Consider the following 26151-nt stretch of genomic DNA (forward strand, 5'->3'; position numbering starts at 1 on the left):
TGGTGATGAATATTGGGAATGTGGTGGTGGTGTTGGTTTGATAGGCGTATAGGGACTGTAGCTAAAAAGATACTGCTGGCCAGCTTGTTGCACACATCAAGATTATATTCTGTATCAAAAGAACATTGAAATTCCATACCTATGTGCCTATTGGAGGTAGTGGGTATGTCTAGCTGGAAGGGTTGGAGATTAGTTTCCTATTTCAGTTCAGAATGACTTATGTGATAAAGCTGGGAATAGTGTTTCACAAATACTTAGAGATCTTGATTTACAAAATCAGGTATGAAAATTTGATTTTATAATCAATCTTGATTTACATAATCAGATGAAAAAGTTGGAGTTTTGTTGCTTCTCCATCCAAATGCTGTGGTTTTCCATGAGTTGGTGGAAAGAATAGTACCATTCTTGAGAACTCTTATGATGCTCTTCTTTTCATGAGAGAGACCAAAAACATTTAAATAATCTACTAGATTTTCATTTTGCTGTGCAAAAGATTTTGCAACCTGAAAAAACTTAGTTATGCTAATATTATGAAGACTAGGCAGACTGTTTAGTTTTCCAAAAAAGTTCTAGTATTTGTGCATATGTAACTGAACAAATCCTTGCTAATGAAATCCTTGCATATTTAGAGATCCGAAGAAAGGTTTCAACCTTTTACTTCTCTGAAAATATTGATTAGTCAGTTAAAGGCCAAATTAGCTCTGTTAGGGTCTTTCCTTCAGGATTATGATTTCTGGGTTGTACTGTGTTAATGTGTGGCTTTTGTTCTTCTATGCCAGATCAGTGAGAAACAAAGCATATGTAGTTTTTGATAGTCAAGAATAGGATCCATCACTGAATGTTGCTAATCACTCTTTAGTTACAATTGGTGACCTTATATTGAATATAAATATTTTCAGTAGATCTTGAATGTCTTATAAACAAGAGGACTATGAAAGCTTTCTAAGTAAATGTAGGAATATTTCATTCCTAAAACAAGCAAGCAAACAAAACAAAAACTCACAAAGAAATCTCTCAGTTTTCCCGCTGAATGTGTTGAAATAGGAGTAAAGTTTAGGACAAAGGTGTAAGAGCACAAGTGCTGGAAGTGTACTGGTTTCCACACTGCAGATCTTGATTTATTGCTTAAAGATAATTCTGTTTTTTTCAGAAGGCTGTGAGAATGTGAGAATAGCTTTTAAATAAACTATACTTAACTAATAAGCTGAAAATACAGAAATAGCTCAATATGGTGATAATAAATGGTCTTGCGCTTCCCTGGTATTTCACTACTTCTCTTTGTCAACCTATGATGTAAAACATTTAGATGATCATTACTGAGACACAGATTTGGTGTGTAGTTAACCAAAGTTTAACTTTCGATGCTCTTAGAGGAAGGGAAAATTATTTTTCATCAGTCTTATTCTACTTGGAACAACAAAAGAACCCATAGAAGACTGATTAATTTTAGTCAAAGCTACTGTGTTTTGAGAGAGTATTATCTGAGGCTGCCTATATTTGGGCAATTTTTGATTTTTTTTTTTCTGAAGTGTAACTGATTCAGTTAATTCAGTAATTAATTTTATTGTGGTAGGCTGAGTATCATATGAATCTGTTTAACATCTGTCCCAAGCCACTATGAACTTGGAATCAGTTTGTCAGTAACGCTATTCTCTGTTCATTGCTGAACATATACCTAAATATACAGCAGAACTATTCAAATACAATATTTTTCATTAAATATCAGTGCAGCTTCTTTCTATAGTTTTAGTTAAATATTTATTTTGATGCTTTCAGGACCTGGAGGTTATATTTGTTTCAAAGTTCTTTAAACCAAAACAATTCAAAAAAACCCTTTTTACTTGAAACAATATCAAACCCCTACATGACTTTCTTTTTAAGAATGCTTTCAAGAGAAAGCTCTAGCCTTTTGTCCTTAATGACCAGCAGGTACAGTTCTGTGAAATTACATTGTTGTATTTGAGTTTGTGATTACTTTTTGAAAGAGGTGATTATTGTTAACAAAACTGATTTTTAAAGTAGAAATACTTATATTTCTATTATAGTTTTAGAACTCAGATTTGCAATAGACTCAATGAGAATGGTTCTGGTTTATATTTACTGTTCTAATTTACCTGATGTGTTTATATACAGAAATGCATCTTTCACATTTATTTAACAATATATACACAGTCTAGTATACAGAAGGAAGAAAGTGTCAAAATTAAGATTATCATAAATCTTATTTCCATCTCATTCTCTATCACCCCCAAATTGCCCTGCATGCTTTTATTGGCTAGCATGCATCTCTTTTTTACCCCTATAAAAAGCCATAATAATTTTTCTTCCACATCTAATTTGTACAATTTAAGTGTCAGTAGAAAAGAGCTTTAAAAACACAGGAAAGACATGTATCCTGGTTTTATTTTCAGTGTTTTGAATAAAAGAAGCAAACTGCAATTAAACTTAGTGCCTGCACAGCAGTGACATTCTCTGTGAATATTTCTGGCATAATAATAAATTACGACTCATAGTCTGAAAAATACAGTTTTAAAGAACATGCACCTTAACTAGTATCCCTGCCTCACAGGAATATTAACTTTTGTTTCCCTTAAGGCTATAGAGGTGGGACATTATCTCGGTATAATGTTTTCCACTTTATTGGAAGTGAAACTAAGCATTTGTCCCCGGTTTCATTTTCTGAAATATTTTTCTTTAAAATTTACCACCTGTTGACCTATTAGATAACTACTTTTCTATATTAGGATTTTGCCTCCATATTTTATTATTTTACAAAAAAATATCTTCAATTGTGTGGTCGTGTACTATTTTTTCAGGTAGCCTGCTACATTCAGTGCATTCCTGTAGAAGTCACCATTTGAGATCACTGATTTCAGTCTTCTGTAATCACAGCTTGCCAAACAGCATTTGTTTAGACAAAGGTACTAGAAGAATTCAAAATATGTGTAATATAAATTCAAATGAAATAGTAAACTCTTCGATAGTTCTGCCTAAGTGCTTAGATGGCCAAGAATGCAAAGCACAGAAGTGCAGGTAGAATGATATTAATTGTGTATATTTCCTGTAGCCCACTGCATTGTTTAATAAATGCATTCTATTTTGCTAGAAAATGAAATTATTTCTGTGGATAAATATCTTTTTCCTTTATGCTCTTAGTTCACTGCCAAAGACCATTTTGAAAGGCCTGGATCCTGCAGGACCAAGAAATAAAAGCTAATTTTGGCATTACCTAGGCCAGGGACGTTTAACCTTGCAGCCTAGCTATGGCAAAACATTCTATAAAATATAAAAGGAGAGAGCGAATGTTATTTTGTATCATATAGCAACTGATTTAACATAGCAGCACTGCAGTCCACCGGTGACTCTCCTTTGCTTATCTCCATATCTTGAGCTACTGAAATAGTAATAGGTTGTTATTCCCCATGTAGATCTATGTTAGAGGTTTCTGGAAGAGTTTTTCAAATAATACTCTGTGGCATTGTTTAACAAAATAAGGGAGGTGTCTAAGGCATGGCTAAATTGTTCTACCAAAATAATTCACAGTACCTAAACTCTGCTCCCTTTGTACAGGCAACCTCAGATGCAAGCAGAGAGCAGATATGGTCTGTATGAATTGTCCTAGTGTTTTGTTTCCTATGGTGTTATTTTGGAAGGAGAGGAGGTACTTTACATCTTGCCAGCACGTGACTGAACATGCAGGCATCACAATGTAATCAAAATGTAGATATTTCCTCTCATATTATGATCATGTTAAAGAAGTAGCATGTATAAAAAGCCAAAGAGGATGACAGACTTGCACATCCTGTTACATGGATTGGATACAGATTATGACAAAATGGAGATACATTGCATTTAACTTTATTTTGGATTCAGGTTCTTTACATAATGGGTGGGAATGGAGAGTATATAGGAATATCCAGAAACAGATAAATCCTGCTTTCATCAGAAGGTTAGATACTGTTACAGAATTGTCATCTTGACTAGGGGAGTGTAGTTCAGACAAGCGGCTTGGCACCTAAAGGCAGCTATCTACTAGCACCATACAGGAGCTGACAGCCTTTCATGCTTCCTAAACACTCTCTACCTCCCAAATCTCCGGTAGTTCTTTTACTCACCCTAATGTACTTCACTTCCTTCTGTCCTCTTGAAATTCTCTCTTTTTCTGCCATCTTTGCTCTTAGTGCTAAAATGCCGAAGGCTGCCTTCAGAGCTGTGTCTTGTCCCCTGGGCAGGCATTTTCTGGAACTTCAGAATTTTTTGCCTAAGTTATCTAGAGATCACTTCTGTTTGATCACCCACAGATATCTTAGATCCACACACTTCAAGCCACACTCTTTGCAGTCCTTGCATCTCTTTTTGTGACTTTCCTAATCTGAGTTTCACTTTTGTCATATTGTCCTGTCCATTCTCTATTTCTTGGACTTTTCATTTCATTAGGAACTTCTCAGTAAGCAAGTCCCTTTTACTTCCCCCCCCCCCCCCTTTTTTTTCCTTGTTTTCTCCTGTTCTTTGTCCACCTTTTCTCTGTATCTTTTGTCCTTCAAACATCTTTAGCTTTCATAATCTTTGTCATTCATCTCTCTCCCCTTTCTTGCCTTTTCCTGGTCTGCCTCAGTATACTTCTCAGTATCTATCCTCCAACTTGGAAGGAGGGAAAGCGTGGTGTAAGTTTTTGTGTAAGTCTAAACTCTGGGAAGTAGGATGTTAAACGCAGCAAGTGGCCTGTCAGAAAGTAATCTTTACCAAAAATGTATCTGTTAAATGGAAGCTTCAACTGAGAGGAGACTGTGAAAAGTGGGAACAATAGCAAGACAACTAAAGGAAGAATCTGCAAGGTGAAGGTAAAGCAAAAGCAAATTATGATCCTTGAACATCAGAAAGACCTCTTAATTAACTAGAGAGTCCAGATAAATACAGTAGAACCAAAACAAAAAATCTATGCCGTGTGTAGAAACATACATGATTAATGAAGTTTAGGGCCTTTGTGTGAATCTCAAAGCAAGGGGGAAAGGTAATAGTGGATTTTTAAAACATTTTTTATTTTCTTTTTTAAGTTAATGCTAAAATTTGGGAACTTCTGTGTGTGAAGACAAGTTTCTTCATCTGAAGGTTCTAAAGCTAGATAGATTTGTCCTAACTTTTACTTAAATTTCTTTCCATACTGTTTACTGTTAGTGAAGGAACTGATGGACTAAAGCTGACAGCAGGAAACCTGAGACAATGGGCCCTTATGAAAACTTAGCCTACATTAATTTGTTAATAAAGTTCAGCTAAGGAAATAGAGTATCAGGAATTCTGGAGAAGGAGGAGGAATACCTGTTTTCAAAGTTTCACATAAGCTGTTTATAACATGACGTAAAGCCTGATTTGGGGTGTTTTGGTTTGGTTGGGCTTTTGGGGGGGGGGAGGGTGGTGTTTTTTTGTTGTTGGGGGTTTTTTTGTTTTGTTTTGGGGGGTTTTTTTGGTTTTTTTGAAAGTCCATGTAAGGACTGAGTCTGCGAACTGGTGGAATGGTGAAAGTGGCACTTGGCAGAATTAGCTGCTCCTGATTCATGGTTTGCATTGAATGTGAGACTTCTGGAAGAAGATGCCTCCAAAGAAATTCTTGGTGGCATGCTTAGCCTTTAGAATAGAGGAAAAATACAGATTTAAGGAACAAATTGCTGGTCCATGATCTACATATAATCAGCCTCAATTAAACTTAATACAGCACTGCTTGGGTGTAGGTTTTAAAAAGAAAAAGTAGTCTGCAGAAAATTTTAAATATATACATCATTGCTTTCTTCAAATACAAATCATAGAATCGTTTAGGTTGGAAAAGACCTTTAAGATCATGGAGTCCAACCATCAACCATGCCCACTAAACCATGTCCTGAAGTGCCTTGTCTATGCGCTTTTTGAATGCCTCCAGGGATGGTGACTCAACCACTTCCCTGGGCAGCCTGTTGCAATGTCTGACAACCCTTTCAGTAAAGAAATTTTTCCTAATATCCAACATAACCCTGCCTTGCCACAACTTGAGGCCATTTCCTCATGTCCTATCTCCAGCCACCTGACAGGAGAGACCAGCACCCACCTCACTACAACCTCCTTTCAGGTAGTTGTAGAGAGTGAAAAGGTCTCCCCTCAGCCTCCTTTTCTCCAGAGTAAACAACCCCAGTTCCTTCAGCCGCTCCTCATCAGACTTGTTCTTTAGGCCCTTCACCAGCTTCATTGCTCTTTGGACACACTCCAGCACCTCAATGTCTCTCCTGTAGCGAGGGGCCCAAAACTGAACACAGGACTCGAGGTGCGGCCTCACCAGTGCCGAGTACAGGGGGACAACCACCTCCCTGCTCCTGCTGGCCACACTATTTCTGATACAGGCCAGGATGCCATTGGCCTTCTTGGCCATCTAGACACACTGCCGGCTCATATTCGAATCTTCTCTTCAAGACCTTTACATAAATGGGAAATATTTTAAAAATAAATAGATTTCAAAATTAGGAAGTAGATTAAAAAAATCGTATGATTTGAATAATTTTCTTCATGAAACAGGTTTTGGGTAGCTATTTTCTCTATAAGTGATAACTTTGCATTTCAAATATGGTAATTATGAACAGTTGTATGGTTATGTTTTTTAAATTTATCATTGGTATGATGATATTGTTCCAAATTAGTATTTTGAATGTAATATTGTAGGATGTAAGACATGACAATCTTTTTAACTGATAAAGACAGTAATGGATATATGTTGCATACTTATAAGTTCAGGTAAAACTGTCACTATGGGACATTTATTGTTTCTTTGCATAATATTTTGGTCTTATTGTCAAGAAATGGCAACTTTCTTTTATTTAGGGCCTTTTGAATTTAGGAAAACAAGATTATTATATAATTATCATTTTTTTTCATTGCTTTTAATTTGAATTTTGTTTAACACAGTTTCCATTTTGTGAGCTTTCCTATGCATGTGCAAAATGTTTCTCCTCAGGCCCCCTTGTATTTCCTGGTCCTATTTTTATGAACCATCGAGAACAGGCTCTAGCCAGAATCAGACCCCATCCAGCACAGCTAAAGCATAAACGGGACAAGCACAAAGGTATTTGGTCTTCCTTATTGGCTAGGGTGGAAATAAGTCCGTCCTCCCAGTCACTTCTTCTGTGCGCTGAATCTGTCTTTTCAAGAACTGCACAAAATGGGTTCTGCCTTTCTTCTTGTTAGTATCTTGTTACCTGAGGAGAAAGAAAATGCATTTAAATGTTGACCTTTTTTTAAAAGTGACTTTTTTTTTATGAAATCTGCATTGTCTTTCTGTGTATCTATTCTCATTTCTAATGCTGTCTCATTCTTAAGGTTCTTTAACTTTACTGTAGGAAACTTTAACACCTTCCAGTGACTCAGACTGCTGCATTGCATTTGCGTTGTTTTTCTGAAACTGCGTTGTATATCTGGGGTGATTGCTTTAACTTATCAATTCCAGACTTCTTAATTCTAGCATAAATTTTTTCATAGGTATGTTTTAACAAGCCTTTTTTAGAAATGAAATATTTAAAATAATGTAAACAACACTTTTCTTTTTATTAGCTGTGAACAGGGAGAATACAAATCAAAGTACAGGTTTTACAGTGTAATATTCTTGAGTTAAACATTCTTTTGAAGAATATAAGTAAGGGAGTGTCTGATATTTCTGACTTTTTTGTATGTCTGGAAAGCCAGTTCATCATACCTTGAATTTCTAAATGTGTAATTTTTTCAGATATAAGTGATTTTTTAAAAAATTTTTTTTTTTTAGGAAGAGGTAGTGTATTACTAAAAATTTCAACTGAATTTATTAAAGTTGAGCTGTATCAAATCTAATCGTAGTTTGTATATATCTGTATATAGATGTGTCGGTATGTACGTATTTATATATAAAGGATAAATATGTAAAATGTAGATTACAGACCTGATCAAAGTAAGTGGAAAGCTCCTAAAATGGTGAGAGCCCAGAACACTTCAGCTATTTTCTAAAGAATAGCTAAATAGGAAAATAATTGTTAGAATGGCATTTCAGTTGAATTGACAAAAGTTAGTGATAGTATTTGGCATGTATGCAAACAAATTGTATGACAGTTTGAAGCCTTTTGGGATATGAATTCAGTGTGTGGGGGTGATGGGCCTACCTAGATATGAACATACTGGATCATGAAATCATCTTAAGTTTATTTTACGGAAATGAAAGCAGAATCTGGTCCTTTGTATTTGTGGAAGATATATTCAATCTATCTGGAAGACATATCATCTGAGCTTTAAATCTTAGTAGATTAAATAGAATAACCTATCATAATCTCCCTGGGAGAGATTGGGTGCTGAAAGACAAAACATATGGAACTTAAATGCTGTCATTTGAGTGAGAATTTGCTGATGACCAGTATTCTTGAGCTGGATACTACTGCGAGTTGTACTGCTTGCAATCCCTTGACCTCATAGGCGAGTGCATAAAGGAGTATGTTCATCCTGCCTACATCTGTACTTTTTTGGCATGTGTTAGTAGTTGGAACTCACTTCAGCTCAAGTATCTCCTTACAAGAGGTGTATTCATTAGTGTCAGTTTGAGGTTTACATTGCTTCTTGGAGTTGTAAGAACAATGCTAAAGGTCTGTATCATGCTGAAAGATTTTGTCAGATACGCTCTGTAGAACCAAACATTTATTTTTCCTTGAGGAAGGCTATATGCAAGGAAATGTTCAGTTTCTTTTAGTTCTTTGTGTCTCATGCTAAACAGATAAGGAAGATTTTAATATCTTTACAAGTAACCTTTGAGACCCTTCTCTGCCTCAGAAGATTGCTTCTCAAAAGATGACCATAAATTCCACTAGAAATGCCCCTTAACTCCAGGAAGAGCTTCCAAGGGAAAAAGGAAAACTGGTGAAGTGGGTTGTTATCAAAGTAATGGGGAAGGTGGGAATTGTGAGGAAGAGAAGTATACCTCATCTTAAACGGCATGGTTCTTTTACTATATAGAGAATGTAAAAGCAGTAATCACGCAACCTGAGGCAGGGATGTTGACTTCAGTAAGAGGACACTATAACATTGAAATCAGCATGGTCTTTTGTTTTAGTTTTGAATGTGATGCTTTCCAAACCAGCATTCTTACTTCGGATGTTTCTGCTAAAGTAGTCTTGTAACTCTTCACACCAACCAGACCTTTAAGATCTTCAAGCAAGGAAAATTTATTTCAGCTGGTAGTACTGATGAGGCCAGTACTAAATGTGCTGGTACCTGTTCCTGCCTCTCCATTTCCAGCTGCAGAACTTCTCTTGATAATGATATTTAAGCTTGAATGTGAACAGATTCTTTGGGACTGACAATTATGGCCTAATTTAAAAAGTATATTTGATACGTACTTGTATGTCTTATCAAATCTATGGTTTTCACTTTTGGAATTCTGTTGAATTGCCTAATTGAAAATTCCTTCAACTTCTTCAAAATACCCATTTTCTGGAAAGCTTGCCATTGTCATCTACTCATTTCATGTTTATAGGGTCTGCATATCAAGATCCTTGTTATTACAAAAAATGCATATTAAGCATCATCATAATGTTTCTGATCTATGTCTGTGTCTCCATCACAAGTATAGGTAGAAAGGATTAGGTCCCACCTTGTTGGTATTCATGGACTGCTTTGACACTAAGAAGAGAAATGAGGTTGTGCTTCATCCTCATTCTTTAATGAGGTAGTGAGTTCCCAGTCTGCATCTCCAGTCCCTGTGGACTTCATCGCTGGGGATCTGAGTAAAAAAGATTAATGGAAGTCTGTAGAATTTTCTTAACTGTAGAGCTGAGAGTTTCTGTAGAAGTTAACTGAGTAGCAATTAAAATCAAGGTAAGCTTCTTGAGTCAGTTAAGATTCTGCAAGTAAATCCCACCTTTTTGCTGTATTTGGGAGTAGTGGCAATGAAGAAAAAATTCTAAACAATATGAAACCAAATACCCTCAAAAGGACAAAGGCTAGATGAAGCTGAATGTGGATGGATGGAACAAACTATATATCAACCATTTTGCAAATACTAATACAAAATTATAAGAAGTTCAAGAAAATTTACTTGTAATTTACTTTTTAACTGTAAAATACACTGAAGGGTAGTTTGAAGCACTTATTGGAGAAAGACAGCTGACAATGAAAACCTACATCTAAGACTTAGAAGTGAATGATACTGGAGTCTTTATATGTTCCATATTGACATTTCCATAGTCTGGTAGTCTTGTTTTCATTGCTAAGTGTTCCCAAACACAACTGAAGACATGTTGTTTAAGACTTGCTCTTTGCGTAGGAAGATAAAAGTTGCACCAAAAATGTTTCGGAGCCACTTTTTCTTTACTAGGCTTTTACATGCTGTCACCAATAAGGAGACATTTTAGACAGGGACTTTCTTGAATTCTTGAAGAATGTGAGAGTATGTCAAACCTCACAAGCATACATAATCAGTAGCAGTTGTCATGTGTTATAACAACAAATATTAATTTGTTAATAACAATTATTAATGACAAAGTTGACTTTCTTTATAGCATACCTTTTTTGCTATTATGAGTTCTGTCTCTCTACTCAGACTTCCTTATATTTCATACCAGCCCCTCTTTTCCACATCATTTAGTAGTTCTTTCTGAGGGTTAAATTTCATTAGATGAAGTTGCCCAGAATTTTGAAGAGGTTAGGAATAACTCTTCATGTCATATACTGTAAATGGAGACTTGCAGCTGTGAACCATTGCAAATCATAAACAAGCAGGACCAGCAGTGGCTGATCGAGGAAAAAGCTATCTGGGTCACAGAAAATACCTAAGAATTCACACCCTCAGTCAAATACACTTCTTGGCGTTTGTATTCATATAGCATAGAAAAGGAAGTACATGGAGATAATGGATGTGCTTTGCCATTTCTCAGTATTGCAGTTTTACTTGCATCCGTGTCAGATAATGGAATAAATTATTTGGCCAGTAAATTCCTGTTTGCATTTACTTTTTGGCTGAGCTGAACAAGTAAGTCAATACTGGTACAAAAATTCAGGACACAGTTATTACTGAGTTTGTAATTAGAATGCAAGTTTATTACCACATTATCATAAGTGTTACGCACTTGTGATTCTGCATATCAAATTTCATCTATAAGCTCAAGTAAGCTCTGTAGCAACCTCTGAACCATCCAACAGACTTACTTTTTTTCCTGCCCTCATAGGATGGATGATTTTCACAACCAGAGGTAGGTTTCTTTCCCCCTGCACTGTAGCTATAATAATGGTTACAGATATTTCAGCTGAAGCCTGTGGTGGACAGCCAAGAAGCTGCAGTCACAGTCTGATTTGTTCAAGTAATGTTGTTGTATATAAAGACTATAGATGATATTAAAGTATTCAGAACATCCTGTGAGGGTTGAACATCATAGATACTAACCAATAACTTGACTGATATGCTTTGTTTGGGTAATCGCTGCTGAAATGAACAAAGATTTGTTGCCAAATGGTGTGGTCTAAAGAGACAGTTATTCTCAGAATTTTTTGTGTACAGTCATATTGCATTAAAGCTTGTAATCTGTGGGGAGAAGAAATGTATTTAACATCTTTAGAAGCACTTTTTCCCTCCTCCAGAGATGGTCAGTGTGAAATGAAATACCATCACCCTTACTGCAGCTGGGGAACACTAACAAAATGGTTTTCCTCAGGTCTGGACCAAGGGTCCAAGATCCCATTCTGTAACAATGTTGGGGGTTTTTTGGTTGTTTTTTTTGCCAGCAGAACTCTCATTTATATCTTATGACTTCACTTGCTGTTGGTACTGAAGGACCTTTTTCTCCATTCCTGGAAAGCACCTTTTTTTGTGGTGGCAATATCAGCCAACAGAACTTTTGAGCATGTTTCACAGAGGGAAAAATTGTCTTCAGCTGAGTTAAGAATTTTCTAAGGAAGATGGAGTGGGTGGGTGGGGGGTGTTGCTGGTTGTATTTCCAGTTATCTCGCTTTCCTTCCCCGACTGTATAAGACAACCAGGATGAAAACCCTCATTGTGAAGTTGTTCATGGAACCCACCCCTCCGTGTTGTCAGCAGGAAGCACTTTGAAGCTTTTCCTTGGTGCTTTCTTCTCTCAGAGAGTTGAAAGAGTCAAAGTTTCTGTCCAGTGGTAGTCCAGTCAGATAACACTGGAGGTAATAACTTGCTCTGCTTACAAGGTTCCATTCATTCAACCAGAAGAGTGTCTGGTTCAGTAGCCTTTCTATGCTTCCCTTTTAGGAACAACTGTTTGATATTACTTCTAATGAAATGAATATGTGCACAATTGTTTGAAAAAAAGCAAGCGTGTATCTCCATAGTTACAGTTGTTCCTCAAGACGTGCAAATAAGCTTTCTGCATCCACCTTTCACTCACATATCTAATAAATTTTGACTTTGTGAATGTACTGAAAGGAAAGGGGGTGGCCCAGTTCATTTGCAGCCTTTTCTCTAGGTGTAAGAGCTTGTAGAACTGGGTTCTCCTGGCCAGTGCTGCTGGAAAAATACGATATCTGTTGGCCATGTAATGGAGTATACAGATAAACAGTGTAGCCCAAAAGTATTGCTCTAAAAATAAGTAGTGATATTCTATTTAGCTTTGTATATTTTAGTCAAAAGACTTTTATTTCCTCTCTAAACAAGACTAGCTGAATCTTACTTTTTTTAGTTACAAGGGTTTTGTACTTAGAGCACATAAATTATTTTAGAGTGCTTATCAAGTTCTGAAGATCCAGCTGATTAAAGAGTCATGAGACAGTTACTAACCGTGCAAAGAAGGCTGAGAGGAGTTCCATTTTCAGTTTGCAAATTTCACGCTTAAGCAAAGATGTGTATGGAAGACGGTTGCTTCCATTCCTGCTTTCTTAAAGGCTTTGAGACGTTCACTTTGGAATTTGAAAATGCCAACTCTGTAAAACTTTTTCCTTTAAAATAAATTTATTTCTCAATTTGTTTCATGTGAATGTACTTGTCTCTACATCTTGCACAATAGTATTTAGTGTTTCCTTAAGGGTAATATGGTGTTATCCTTTCATCTGCAACTTTGGAAAAAATGGGAATATACCTAGAATCATCTTTTACTTAAAGGCAGTATCACATATTTGTCATTTGAGAAAACAGCAATTTTCAACTATTTACTAGTAGTTCTTGAAGCACTTAAGAGCAGTATTATTTTCTTACGATGAGGCAGGAGAAGCACATCTACCTGTGCATCTAATTTCTGCTACATTTTGTTAATATGACTGTGCATAGGTGACATGGTTGCTGTGTGTCTAGTTAGTTTCATTGTAGGAAGTGCATGCAGCCATGACACATACTTAACAGGACATGTGCATTCCTGGCAGATAACTGTTCAAGTGCATTTGCACATTGGGAGAGCTTACATTTTTCATTACAGTCATCAGTGATTGAGGAAGGAGGGGAGACAGAGACAGGGGCCATGGGTAGACTTCCAGAACAATTAGCTTTTTTCTGCTCCTGTCCAAAAAGCTTGTGTGAAAGACAGAAGCAGTAAGTAGGCTGCTTGCTGAATAAATAACTCTGGTGGCAATATTAGCCCTTAGAACTATCTCTTGATTACTTTGGCATGTGGAGTTTAACTCAAAAGTAGGCATAAAATGTTAAAAGGTACTATATTTAAGAAATAGCCAAATTGTTAACTAAAATACTAGAAGCACGTTAAGGCAGAATTACATGACTAGGAGGAAAAATTCTGTGTTTTCAGGGTTTGTTGTTGTTAAATAGTGGTTCTGTCTCTTTGTATTTGCTTTTGTTGTTAATACCAAAAAAGCTGCAGACAGACCTTCAGAAACATTTTTTCTAATGTGCATGCAGTCTGGTAGTACACAACTGACGCTGTTGGAAGAAACTCAAAAATGCCATGGCAATTCTGAGAGCAGACATTCCTTTACCATGTCTCCATTTCACACATATCCAACATATAGTGGAAGTATAATTCTTTTTGATGAAGGGCACCCACATTTTCAAAGGAATGCTTTATGTGTGCTGTTAAACCTAATTCTTCAAAAGCATTACTTAATACCTATACGCACTGTTCCTTTACAGATGTAAACTACATGGAGATTCATATTATTTCTGTACTCAGTCATCACTCAAAAATAGCTATATTTTCAGAACAGTAATATTTTAAAATTGGTTTGTAATAAAAGTGCTGAAATGACTTTACTGTGTCAGCAGTTTCCATGCAATAAAAAGGAATTAAAGTTTCAGCAATATGTATAAAAACAGAATTATGTTTTAAAAGATTTGTAAGTCTGCAAGTGCTATGCTGCACACTAAGTAATGAAGTCTCAGAGTTCAGATTTCCACTAATGATTATTCAGGAAAATGTGTAGAAATTATAAATATAGTTCTAAATTAACACCACCTTGAATGCTTTGAGCAGCAATCGTTTCCCTGTATCAATTTTGTTAATAAAGCAGTAATTGGTCAGAATTATCTCAGAAAGAATGTGGAATCTCCTTTGTGCAGTTATTTTCACTTAATGTGTTTTCTTTCATTTCTCTATGCTAGACACAGTGTGACTAAACTCATATATGAAATTTTTCATTGTGAAAATGCACTTTCTTTAGAGCTTTCATTGCCTGCTTTCTACACAGGTATAGGAGTTTTAATGGTGATGAGCATGTTGTCTGTGTCTCTGTCATGTTGATTTCCTGCTAGTATTAATGAAACTGCCTTCCTTTGCGACCCTGTGACCACATAGTTCAATTATAGTGTAATTGTTAGATGATATAAACATTCTGATTTCTGGAGAAGACAGTGGCTTTCAAGAAGTTAATAAATAATACACTTATTTTTCACTCCAGTGCTTTTATCTAATGCGAGGGCAGTTTGACTGTAGGAACCAATAATGCACTTCATGCTTACTAAAAGAAATCACAGAAACAATGTCTAAAAATGCATCTTAGACAAGAAACAGACGTGTGAGTAGTGAATATGGCAGCATTGTTAGAAATGAGCTGCATAAGTAATTGGTAGTTATGTAAAACAAGAGCTATATGGCCAAGTTAGAGTTAAGTAAAATCCTTAAGAAGTTGTAATTGAAAAAAACCAGACCAGGCTATGCCTATTGAGGTTTAACTACAGTGCTTTCTGTGTACTTCATAATGCTATTTTATTGAATGGAAGTGATGGTTATTAAGCAAAACTTCTGAAGTTGTTTGAATTTCCTGTTTTGCTGGTCATTTTTGTATGCTCTTTGGAAGCTTCTGCTTTAGAGGATGTGGTATTTTCCAGTGTGTAACTTTGTAGTAGGTTGTTTGGAAATAGAGTTTCTGTCAGCTTTCACATCTACTTTGATGCCACATTTGAGCTCTCTCTTACTATTCTGTGAGTTCTTTCTCCTACCTTACAAATGGCGGGGTGGGGAGTTATTTACTGTTCTTGATCTATTCATTCTTCTAATATAACTCTTTTAGAAGACATGGGATATAACTAAGTTTTGTTTATAGATGGAAGTGGAGAAAGAGGTGAGAAGGATGCCAGCAAAATCACAACCTATCCACCAGGAGCTGTCCGCTTTGACTGTGAACTGCGAGCTGTACAAGTCAGTTGTGGATTTCACCATTCAGGTAAAAACAAATAAATCAATGTTAATTATAGCGTAGAATTTTTGTTGGGTTTTGTAATGTTTTCATATGTGTTTTTACTGCTTTGTGTTTAATTTTCAATAAGGAGGTACATGGGAGTGTTAAAGATCAAAAAAGTTGCAGTATCATTTTGTAGCCTACTACCCTGTCCTTCAACAGTGAAAAGGACTAAGTATCGTGTATTGAGTTACATCAGAGCTTTTAAGCAATTTTTGAGTCATATGAAGACATCTGTATGGCAGAGCTCTAGCCCTGCATAGAGATACTAGCTGTGATGGGTTGCAGAATCTCGTATCGTGTTTCTTAGTGAAACATCTTAGTGTTTCAGTAGGGATTGTTACCTGTGCTGCTCAGAAAGGCTAACCAGCACTGGGGCAGTACCATGTTAACATGTGCATATGTCAGAAAAATAATCTCCTTGTTTGTTTGTTTTTCAGTGGTTTTGATGGAGAATGGTGATGTTTACACATTTGGATACGGGCAGCATGGGCAACTTGGACATGGTGATGTTAATTCCAGGTGAGCTGGTAATGAAAGGATGTGATTGTGTATTTCTGCACTGCTGCATAAAAAGTGGCTAAATTTCTGTTTCTCTGTAGATAGCAAGTGTGAAAACTCAGATACTGTCCAAATAAAGTCGATAAGCTCTTGTTCTGCACTTATTCCCCATAATCCCCTGGATATAGATACAGTAACAGTACTGTTGTACTGTGTAAGTAATTTGTTTAATACATGAAGGCTTCTGTGCATAGTTATTAGCATAGCTTTGATAATTGAGTTTGAAATGCTTCTGTCTCTTCAATTCTCCCTACATATGTGAGAATGACATTGAAATCTCATCAAGATTTCATTATTTCTGTAAAATACTACATATGCAATAATTCAAATAGTACAATGTTGTAAACCTAGATTAACCTGTTTCTGTTACACCATTATCAGTTATGATAAAATTCTCATTTTTGTTTTGTTTATTATTAATACAAAATTAAGTCACTAAGCTTGGATCTCAGCTGCATTTTGTAGACACTTATTTTGGATGTCAGCATGAGTGTGATGTGTGCTTTCTTTGTGGTCAATGGAAAGAGAGAAGTCAACAGAGTGTGGAGAGCTATTTGACTAACTACCCACTACTTATCTACTTTAGGTATGCTAAGTAGCTCTGTAAACTTTATGGGCTTGATCTCCGTTGACCACAGTGGGAGCATAGATAAATATAAGTGTCTTTAATGTGAAGCTCAATCTCACCCTTAGTATCTCATCCTTACTATCTTACCTACTCACTAAAGTAAAAAAATCAGTGTTCTGCCATAAAAGGAAATGTAATAATGTTGTTCTTTGGCCATGTCCATATAACACATAAGACAAGGGATTTTGAATAGTAGGAATCATTGAGGCTTTGTGTATGTCCAGTAATGCCCAGTCTCCTTATGTAAAAGGCATACAGAGTGGAGCATCCATGACCTGTCTTCAGTTTTGTCATTTCTCTTATAGCAGTGAGATGAAAATTACTGAACATCTATCCTCCTAATCTCTTTGGAGACTTCCAAATCATTTCTTTTGTCAAGTTTCTGAAGAAATCTTCATCATCTTAAAACTTTCATTGGATTCACTAAACAAAAGGGGGAGAGGGAAGGAAGAAAGTTTACTGGAAGTGTTACTTTGTATTGACTGCTGTGCCTAATGGTAGTCTCTAAACTGTTACCCCTACTCAGTTTGCATTGGACTGGTGAACGCAGTCTGTGTTTCTGCCTATGGTAGAGCCGTATCACAGATAAGTACTCTGGTTTTCATTCCTGGAAATTCTTGGATACTTGTTCCAAGCTACAGCTGCTTTAGCTGGCAGTTCAAGTCACTGTTAGAATAAGGCCAGTTTCTGTCTTAACACCTGAAGAGGTACAAACAGCAGTGGCATTTGTACTGGTAACTTACTGTCTACTGTTTCCAGCATTGAAATCGCTTGGCTTTTCTGAAGGCATCGGAGCTATCTGCTGTATCTGTCAGAATTTCAGGTAGTAAACCCTACATCTGTTGCTCATTTAGACAGAAACTGGATGGAGACCAAATGTAGTTCCAAGTGAGATCCTAGAAGAGAACATGAAACATCCTGTGCCAAAGGATAGTGCTTGACCAGGCCTAGAAGCTGAGGAGGTACAAGTGACTTGGCACTGACCTTTGTATCATTCTACAACAGACCCTAGAGAGTGTCTGGAAAAAGCCTTGAAGAAATTTGGACTATGTCCTGTGCATGAGAACTGGCTGTAGTACTATATTGCTGTTTAGCACCATCATTCAAATGATAATTTCCTCATTGATGTACTTCTTTTTCCAGCTTTAAGTAGAGATCTCTACTCTGTCCTCACAGTAAGGGATTCAGAGAAGGAAACAGGGAGTCCTTATGCAGAGTTCCACCTCAGTTGGGACGCAGTGGTGCTCAGATGGCCAGCTCCAGCCAGGTCAGTGGTATGTCAGTCATGCAGTGTGTCACATTGCCTGTATTGACCTCAGGAAGAACATCAACTTCTGAATCCAGGAGCTGATACTCCACTGTGTTTCTGGGAGAGAGAGAGAGAGAGGGGAGGGGAAAAAAAAAAAAAGTAATATTTAGGCAGCCTAGCTAGTATATCTAAGTATGGGGGCCCCTGAGAACAAGAACTGTCAGGTTAAATGCAGGAACTCTCATTTTCATCTGAGGGAGCCATCGTCATTGCCAGGTGAAGCAATGATGGAAGTTCCTGGGCAGCGATTGATGACTTACCCTTTCAGAGACTTCTATCTTGCAGTGTGAAGATTTAGTGGTGAGACTATTTTTAAAAAGTCTTGAAAATGCTTAACTATTTTGAATTCTGTGCACCTATCCAGACATGTCTTTCTCCTTAACTAAGGGGATTCTGGGCTCCTCTGTTAGACTATGGTAAACACCACAAGTTCTCCCTCCTAATTCAGTAGGAATGAGGCATATCACATGCCTTAGAAGGACTTCAGACTATGTTTTATGCACACAAGGAAACAGCAGATGAACAGGACAATGTGATTCTCAGTAAACCATTAATAGAACTGAAATGGTGTGGAGGAACAAGCAATATGCACAAGGTAGTGTTATTTTTTTTTCTCCAGCAAAGACTTCAGCCATTCACAGATGGACCCCTTAAAATGCAAGTAATCTGGTTCCTGGGAGGCCATTTTTTCCATATCAGTATGCTGGAGCCATTAAACTAGTCTGCGTAGGCTTTCTGTTGTAAAATCCACAGTGGTAGATGTTGATGAGCTGTTCACTACATGAAGGATTTGTCAGTCTCTGCTTATATTCTCAAATTAGATGCTGGTGGATAGAAACTCAGTGGAAGAAAGAAATGCTTTGCAGTATCTAGTCTTGGTGAAAAATAGCATGTCTTGTATTCAGGTAAGCAAAGGCCTGTTTCTTGCTGATGCTTCTTTCAAGAAGCTGGGACTTAAAACTCCAGGATCTTTCTGTTATTGTTCAAAATTTGCCTTCATTTCTTGTACCAACTGTTGACTTCAGCACTACGTTAGCAAGCACATGATCTGGCAGTCAAGCTCTAGAAATGGAATGACTGAAGTAAGATAATCCTGATGTGATTTTGCTTCTGAAGGTTCAATAGTAACTTAGAAGAAAACTGAGCAGACCTTCCACAGACAATCAGCTATGTTCTATTTGAAGACAAAGCATAGAGACTATATCCTGTTAATATGTCTAGAAAAAAATGTGTACTATCATATCTGTTTGGGACCGTGTTTCTACGTGCATTGTCTGATTATTTTACTTCAGTGGTGGAGTGCAGGTCTTATTTACATCTTTTCACCAAACTTCCAGTTATCTCTAAAAGCTAAAAATCTCCATTTTCTTTTTAACTCCATACTGTCCAACTCTGCCTGCAACTGACGGAAGTTAGGACTGGTTCCCTTTTACCTACTACACAGCAGCAGCCCATGGTGAATCTGAATTTACAGCACCACGGTCAGCTGCCCCAAGTGACATCTTACTGGACCTGGCAGCCAGCTGTTGGCTGGATGAGTACCACGGACAGCGATTGTTCGAACAGTTAATGCAGGACGAGTTTTCAAACACATCTGCTCCCAGAAATGCTTACCCTTCAGGATAGAAGTGGGTTTCAGTGTGGACAGCCAAAATGCATTTGGACCTTCTGCAGGACCCTGAGTTAGCTGATGCATGTATATCTGCTGCTTTTCATTCAGCAATCTTACATTTTCCCAAGGGGTCTCAGGCTACTTTCTGTATAGTTGAGGTTGCTCTTTTGTGATTGACCTGTGCCAAGTACCTGTGTCATGTCCAGAAGCCAAAGAATCTGTGAGTTTGACACCAATGTGTCCTTCAACTCCATCCCAGAAGAATACTTACTGCTTCCTACCATTCAAATGGAGAAACCCTGGTTATCAAAACTTTTGGACAGAGTCTCTCAGACTCTTAAGTGTCTGTGCTGAACTTTTCTGTGTTGAGTTTCAGAGGGATAGGGAAATACTCAATAGTATCACAGGTTTTAAATTCCATATACATCAGTCAAACTGGCTTACTGTATTTTTCCAAATCCCTCCTCCTTTTATGAAGTGAAAACTATTTTTCTGTAATTTTACTTTATTTTTTTTACATAGTTAAATGTCTTAAACTTTTTCTTGTTCATTTCTTTAGTTGATACACTGTAGTTGGCCATTCCAAAAGCTGGGTGATCTTAATAAAAGAGCTGTTTAAGAGGATACCATATTACATCTCTCTACGTTAGTTGCTTGTCCGGTTTTGCTCTGCTGCTGCCAAGGGAATACCATACACAGCATTCAGATAAAATTGCTGATAAATTCAATTGCCAAAACAGAAAGATAAATAGTTCTGGTGATAACAGCTTAGCTTTTATGCATCAAAGAGATGAAACGTTCACTTTGTTTTTACAAGCATAGTATTGATAATTCCATGCCTGCAGCTATCATAATTTTGAGTGAGAGAAAAAAAACAGTAATAAAAATATTTCCCTTTAACAGAAATGGTTTTGGATTAGTTCTTAACTATGTTTTGTTTCTGCTTCAGTGCCCTTTTGAGCTTCCTTAAAGTTAATGGGAGGCAAAAGTAATGTTTCTTCTGTTTTTAAAATGTTTCATCATTGGTGCTGCTAAACTTTGCTCTGTGTGTCTGTGTGTAATCTTAGTGATGTCCAAACCCATGTGCCTATAGACCAATAAAGGCTTCTAAATTTATGAATGTCATGTTATGCATCCTCTACCAAATTTTATGCTGCCCTTCAGTCTCTCCATCTCCACTAGAATCACTCATTGGAAGCTACATTCATGAAGGAATAATTTCTTTCTGTATACTTGTTTCCCCTCCTTCAGGTCATCAGCCTATCTTCATGCTGCATTCCTCTGTTCCACATTTCCATATGTTCACATCTTCCCATCTACCCTTTTCCTTTCCCTGTTGAAAACATGATGCCTCTCCTTCCTACTTTCTTGACTCCTGTTTTACCTGCAATTCAGCCAAAATCAGAACATGCAGTTAACCCATCTTCTTGCATATCAGCTGCTAAACAATTGCTAGGTAACTGTGGGCTGACACCTTTTTTTTTTTTAATCACAGCTTGTTCTTATTTTAGATTAACCTGCTTTTGAAAGTGTGTGTTTAAAAGTACGTTTATATAGTGCCGCTGTTCTCTGGGGTTAGAGTTGCCAAACATAGTGTTATTTGGGAATAACTTGTTCTTCAAATTCACAGTCTTTCTAAGTCCACAATAAATTTGAAGTCTAGGTAGACATTCATTATGGGATTCAAAGTCTGGTACAGTTCTTGAGGGCTCCTGTTCACTTTGGGATTGAGATAAAAATTTTAGTGTCTTATACTTCTTTCTTTTTGTCTTTTCTGCTGTTTCAATTCTAAGTCATCGCTTCAAGTTTTCTTTCTTTGCTTCTTGACCATCCTATCGGGTTTTTTTCTTCATTTTTACTGGAATGGGAAATTTATTTTCTTATACCTGTCCATATTTGGGAGGCACATGGATTAGACTTTTTCAGATTTTTCTGGAAAACAGTTTGGAGAAGTTTGTTCTTTCTTTCTTGAGTCTATGACTTTGATGGAGAGCAGGTTTTTTATGCTTTATTCTCCATTAGAAAGCTGATGGAGGTGGGTAGACCTTCTCTTTCTTTTATAATTCCCTAGACAGTGATCTCAGGAGGGCTGTATCAATATTGCTTCTGGTAATTGTACTAGGATACCAACCATGTAAGGCTTTGATTGCTTCATAATGCAAACAGGTTTTTGAAGTGCTTAACCAGCGTCCTCACAACAGAATTTTTTTACTGCTACAGTTCATTGCAATATAGTTTATATACATACTTATACACACACACACATATATGTTAGTGTAACTGCAGTAACATTAATGTAATCCTACAATTAAATATTGACCATTTTTATTCTGTGCTAATTTCTGAGTTTAACTGAAGAGAGGGTACTTGATCTGGTCCCTGTAACAAGAGACCATAAACTTAAATATCTGGTACAGTCTTTTATACCTTTATTCACTTAATATGCAAGTTGTTGCTTGACTCTGATTCCGTATAGTATGTGAACATAGTGAATATATTTCACAGTGATCGAAATCCTTATAATACTAACGTATGTGTTAAATGTTGCATAAGCATATATTGATACAAAATTAATTTATTTTTATATAGGGGATGTCCCACTTTGGTGCAAGCATTACCAGGTCCTAGTACACAAGTTACTGCTGGGAGCAACCATACAGCTATTCTCTTAATGGATGGCCAGGTTTTCACATTTGGAAGTTTCTCAGTAAGGAAATAATAATAATACTTATGGGAATAAGCTAGTAGTTAATGTATAGTCCAAAGACCTTTCAAAACTGCTTGTACTTGCTCATATAGAACTACTCATGACTTCTGCATATCTTTTGTGTCTGTTATGTTTAAAAATGCAACCTCTAATATTGTTGTGGTTAGAAAAGCATGATGCCAGAAATTCTTGGTGGTTTTTGTATTTTAATTAAGATTGTGATTTAAAACTGTGTTATTTTATAAGGTGCACCAGTTTTCTCAAACTCTTACTGTTGCAAGCTCTGCTGCAAATAAGTATCTATTGCATATTCTATTACCTGTCTGTCTGCATTCATTGGAAGAAAATAAGTGTGCTGTTTTCTTTCATAGAAGTGGCAATGGGTTGCAGAAGTTATGCTTACACTTGAGCGGAAATTATTGCTCAGTATAACACAGCATAACTCTGGTACTCTTCTTTAATATCCGCATGACATATATTGTCCTATGTCCACGTGGAATCCATTCTTATATTCACTGAATAAGCACTTCAACATCATTTAGTTCCCCTTCATCCTGACTTTAGGCCTTTGTGCCTCCTTGTCTTGGCAAATACCCCCCTCACTACAATCTTTCCAGAGTCATCTCTTGGTCGTGCTTTCCCACTAATGTCCTTTTGGCAAAAGCTAGAGTATAGGTATTGAGCTATTTCTCTATGCTTTAAAAACGCTGTACTGCCAAACACAACAGAGGAGAAATTGCACCTTTTGAAATCCATCTTTCTACAAAAAATTAAAAAAGGTGAAGACTCAAATTTTAGAAGCAGAAAATCATGTTTTGAATTAAAAGTGTGCCACAAGATGGCTCTTTGATTAGGTAATATTTTGTTGTTTTTCAGACTTTCAAGAGCTTTGGTGTCCATGTTTTTGTCAAAAGTGGCTTGGACACATAAAAGTTTAAGCTTTGTTGACTTGCAGTGAAACTTAGCTCCTGAAAAAACAAATTCACTGTCAGAAATAGGATTTAAAAGCCTCTTTGTTGACTGGGGTTTTTTCTTTCTCTAAAAGAAAAAATAAATTCAGACCACCTGTTCTCTGCATCTGGCTTTAACATTGTAATGCTTGAAAGTTTGTTGAAAGCTTCATAAAGTCAAGACAAGCTCAAAAGCAAGTGTGTTTCTTGAAAATGTCTTCACTAAGTTTACTTACATACACTGTTATGTAGAAAGAGTGATGAGTAGCATGCTGGACAAAGGGTATTTGCTGTACATGCATGTTTCTTCTCCCTTACCATTTTAAATAAAAAGTTACCTTGACTTCATTAGCCTGCAATGAATTTCCTTTGCCTGAGTGAGGTAGATGGAGTCTGAACAGGTTTATTGCAGCAGTTCTTACTACATACTTAAGTACAGTATAAGAACTGTTGGTCCATCTCTCAGTAACTAGTTGTACACAGGAGATAAGGCCCTAGGTCTCCAGTTCAGGATGTTAATGAGCATGTGCAGAGGTGCTTGGTTTTGCACTTCATGTTCTTTTTAGCTCAAGTTTGATGTGCTAATTGATTTCTAGGTACTTCTAAGAGGTATTTGCTCTGTAAGACTTACAGTCCATGTAATTTCAGAATTGAGTGGAATTTAGACTGTCTGAATGTGAATGTAGATTCCCCCCTCTCCCCCTCCATTAATTCATTCCTTGTCTATCACTGAAGTTATTCTGATATTGAGTATTGAAAGAGAATAATGCTTTTATATTTTACTCTGAAAATGGAAAGGAAGGTTATCTGTCATGGAGAGTTTGAGTTGAATTTAAAAAAAGAGTTTACTCAAAAACCTAACTGAACAGGGAGAAGAATATCTCTCAATATCTTGTTCCTTGTATTTAAATGTGTAACACTTGACTTAGAGTAGCCATTGTTTTTTGAAGGTAATTTTGTGGTAGGCTATCTCTTCCACATAATTAATTTTGTATGTTGAAACTGTTGAAGTAACTTTTTCATCTTTGAGACTTATTGTTACTATTACTTACTAATTCTTGCATTCTCTTTATAGAAAGGGCAGCTTGGCAGGCCAATTCTGGATATGCCCTACTGGAATGCAAAACCAGCACCTATGCCTAATATAGGCTCTAAGTATGGACGCAAAGCAACATGGATTGGAGCGAGTGGAGACCAGACTTTTCTCCGAATCGACGAAGCTCTCATTAATTCTCATGTGCTTGCTACATCAGAGATATTTGCAAGCAGGCATATAATAGGCAAGAACTCTTCTATAATATTTTAAATGCTTATAGAAGTATTGGAGAAAAAATAGCTTTGGTCACGTGAACAGTAGGACAACAAGTCAAAAATGTAAATGGGGGAATTAAAATATTTTAGCTTTGTAGTTATACTGCACATGGTGGTCCTAGCTCCTTTAGAAATCAATTTTATTAAAAATAGTAATGTAAAAGTCTAAACTTTCTTGCACTTAAATCTTACTATGGTTTATTTTTTGCTGTAGCAGTATAACTGTTCTTCTCTACTACATTAGTGCTTCATGCATAGAAAATGTCACGTAATGAGTAGAGTCTTCATGGTTTTCTGCTCTTTTTTGCTCCCTGATATAGGTTTGGTACCAGCTTCAATATCAGAACCTCCTCCTTTTAAATGTCTTCTGATAAACAAAGTAGATGGCAGTTGCAAAACATTCAATGATTCTGAGCAGGAAGACCTTCAAGGTTCTGGCGTGTGTCTGGATCCTGTCTATGATGTTATTTGGAGGCAAGTGTGGATTATAGCGATTCAAGCTGTACTATAGAAATATTTTAAAAAATATTTTGGGAGGCTGGAGATTTGATTATGCTCCTTTCCCTTGTAGATGAAAAATAATTTTTAGTCTTCCGTGTATCTTTTTTCACATTTTTTGGATGATTTGTTCAAGTAAGCCCAAACCAAACATCTTCTCTTGCCCAAATTTTTTGGATTTCTTTTCTTTTTTGCATCATTTTCATTCCAGTATCCCAATCTATTCCACTTATTTACTCTTTTTATCTTTCCCTTACTTTCTTCCATCTACTTAACACTTCACTGAATAATTCTCTTGCCAACTTCCACAACCTTGTGTCTTAAATCTTCATCCTTCTCTCAGGCATTAATGGTTAAGACTTGAATAGGAGAAGGGGTGGAGTAATAGTATGCTTTTTAGTTTTGACGTTTGGGAGGTCAAAACAAAGAAACTTATTTAGATGACATAGACATTCAAATTATGGTTGTAGTGATTTCACAGTCTTTGGGGTGCTTGCTTTCAGTGGAGTCTTTGAGCAGGCATAGATCATAAGCCCTCATTCCAAAACAGAATCATAATATCTAATTCTTCTATAATGATTTAAAAGCTATGTTAGCCAGGATTTGGGAGAGAAATTTGAACTGTCATCTGAATGCAAGTGATGGATGATGTTTAAACTGTTTGAAGACTTAGGCAAAACAAGAATAATCACAGTTAGAATAAAGCAGGGAACCAACTAGTCGGCATTCACATGGAAAACACAGTATCATGTAGGATCATATCTTTAAAAGATCATTGTGTCCATAGGCTACTTGCATCCTACTTTGGATGTCTTCATCCAAAATTGAGATTCAAGAACTTAATAGCCACTTAACACTGAAGCATGCGTATTTGCTAGGCACGTTCCTTTTTGACATCTGAAGTTTCTTGGATGGATGTAGTTCTGCATTATGCACATCCCCAGGATTGTTTGGATCTCATTA

General features: G+C 36.6%; 1 protein-coding gene across 21 annotated transcripts in view; it reads left to right on the forward strand.

Moving 5' to 3' along the window:
• Positions 1-26151, forward strand: part of MYCBP2 (MYC binding protein 2, E3 ubiquitin protein ligase) — a 200644-nt gene that overhangs the window by 61956 nt on the left and 112537 nt on the right. For 20 of the 21 annotated variants that reach the window (XM_010578098.1, XM_010578175.1, XM_010578039.1 and 17 more), the window contains 6 exons: positions 6974-7081; positions 15478-15597; positions 16053-16134; positions 22312-22429; positions 24455-24659; positions 25011-25164. In XM_010578098.1, the coding sequence (XP_010576400.1) occupies positions 6974-7081; positions 15478-15597; positions 16053-16134; positions 22312-22429; positions 24455-24659; positions 25011-25164 (787 nt within the window). The remainder of the gene's footprint in view (positions 1-6973; positions 7082-15477; positions 15598-16052; positions 16135-22311; positions 22430-24454; positions 24660-25010; positions 25165-26151) is intronic. The other variant, XM_010578115.1, reaches the window with a different exon arrangement.

The sequence above is a fragment of the Haliaeetus leucocephalus genome, unplaced genomic scaffold, assembly GCF_000737465.1.
Source record: "Haliaeetus leucocephalus isolate CR32 unplaced genomic scaffold, Haliaeetus_leucocephalus-4.0 Scaffold61, whole genome shotgun sequence".
NCBI classification, from domain to species: domain Eukaryota; kingdom Metazoa; phylum Chordata; class Aves; order Accipitriformes; family Accipitridae; genus Haliaeetus; species Haliaeetus leucocephalus.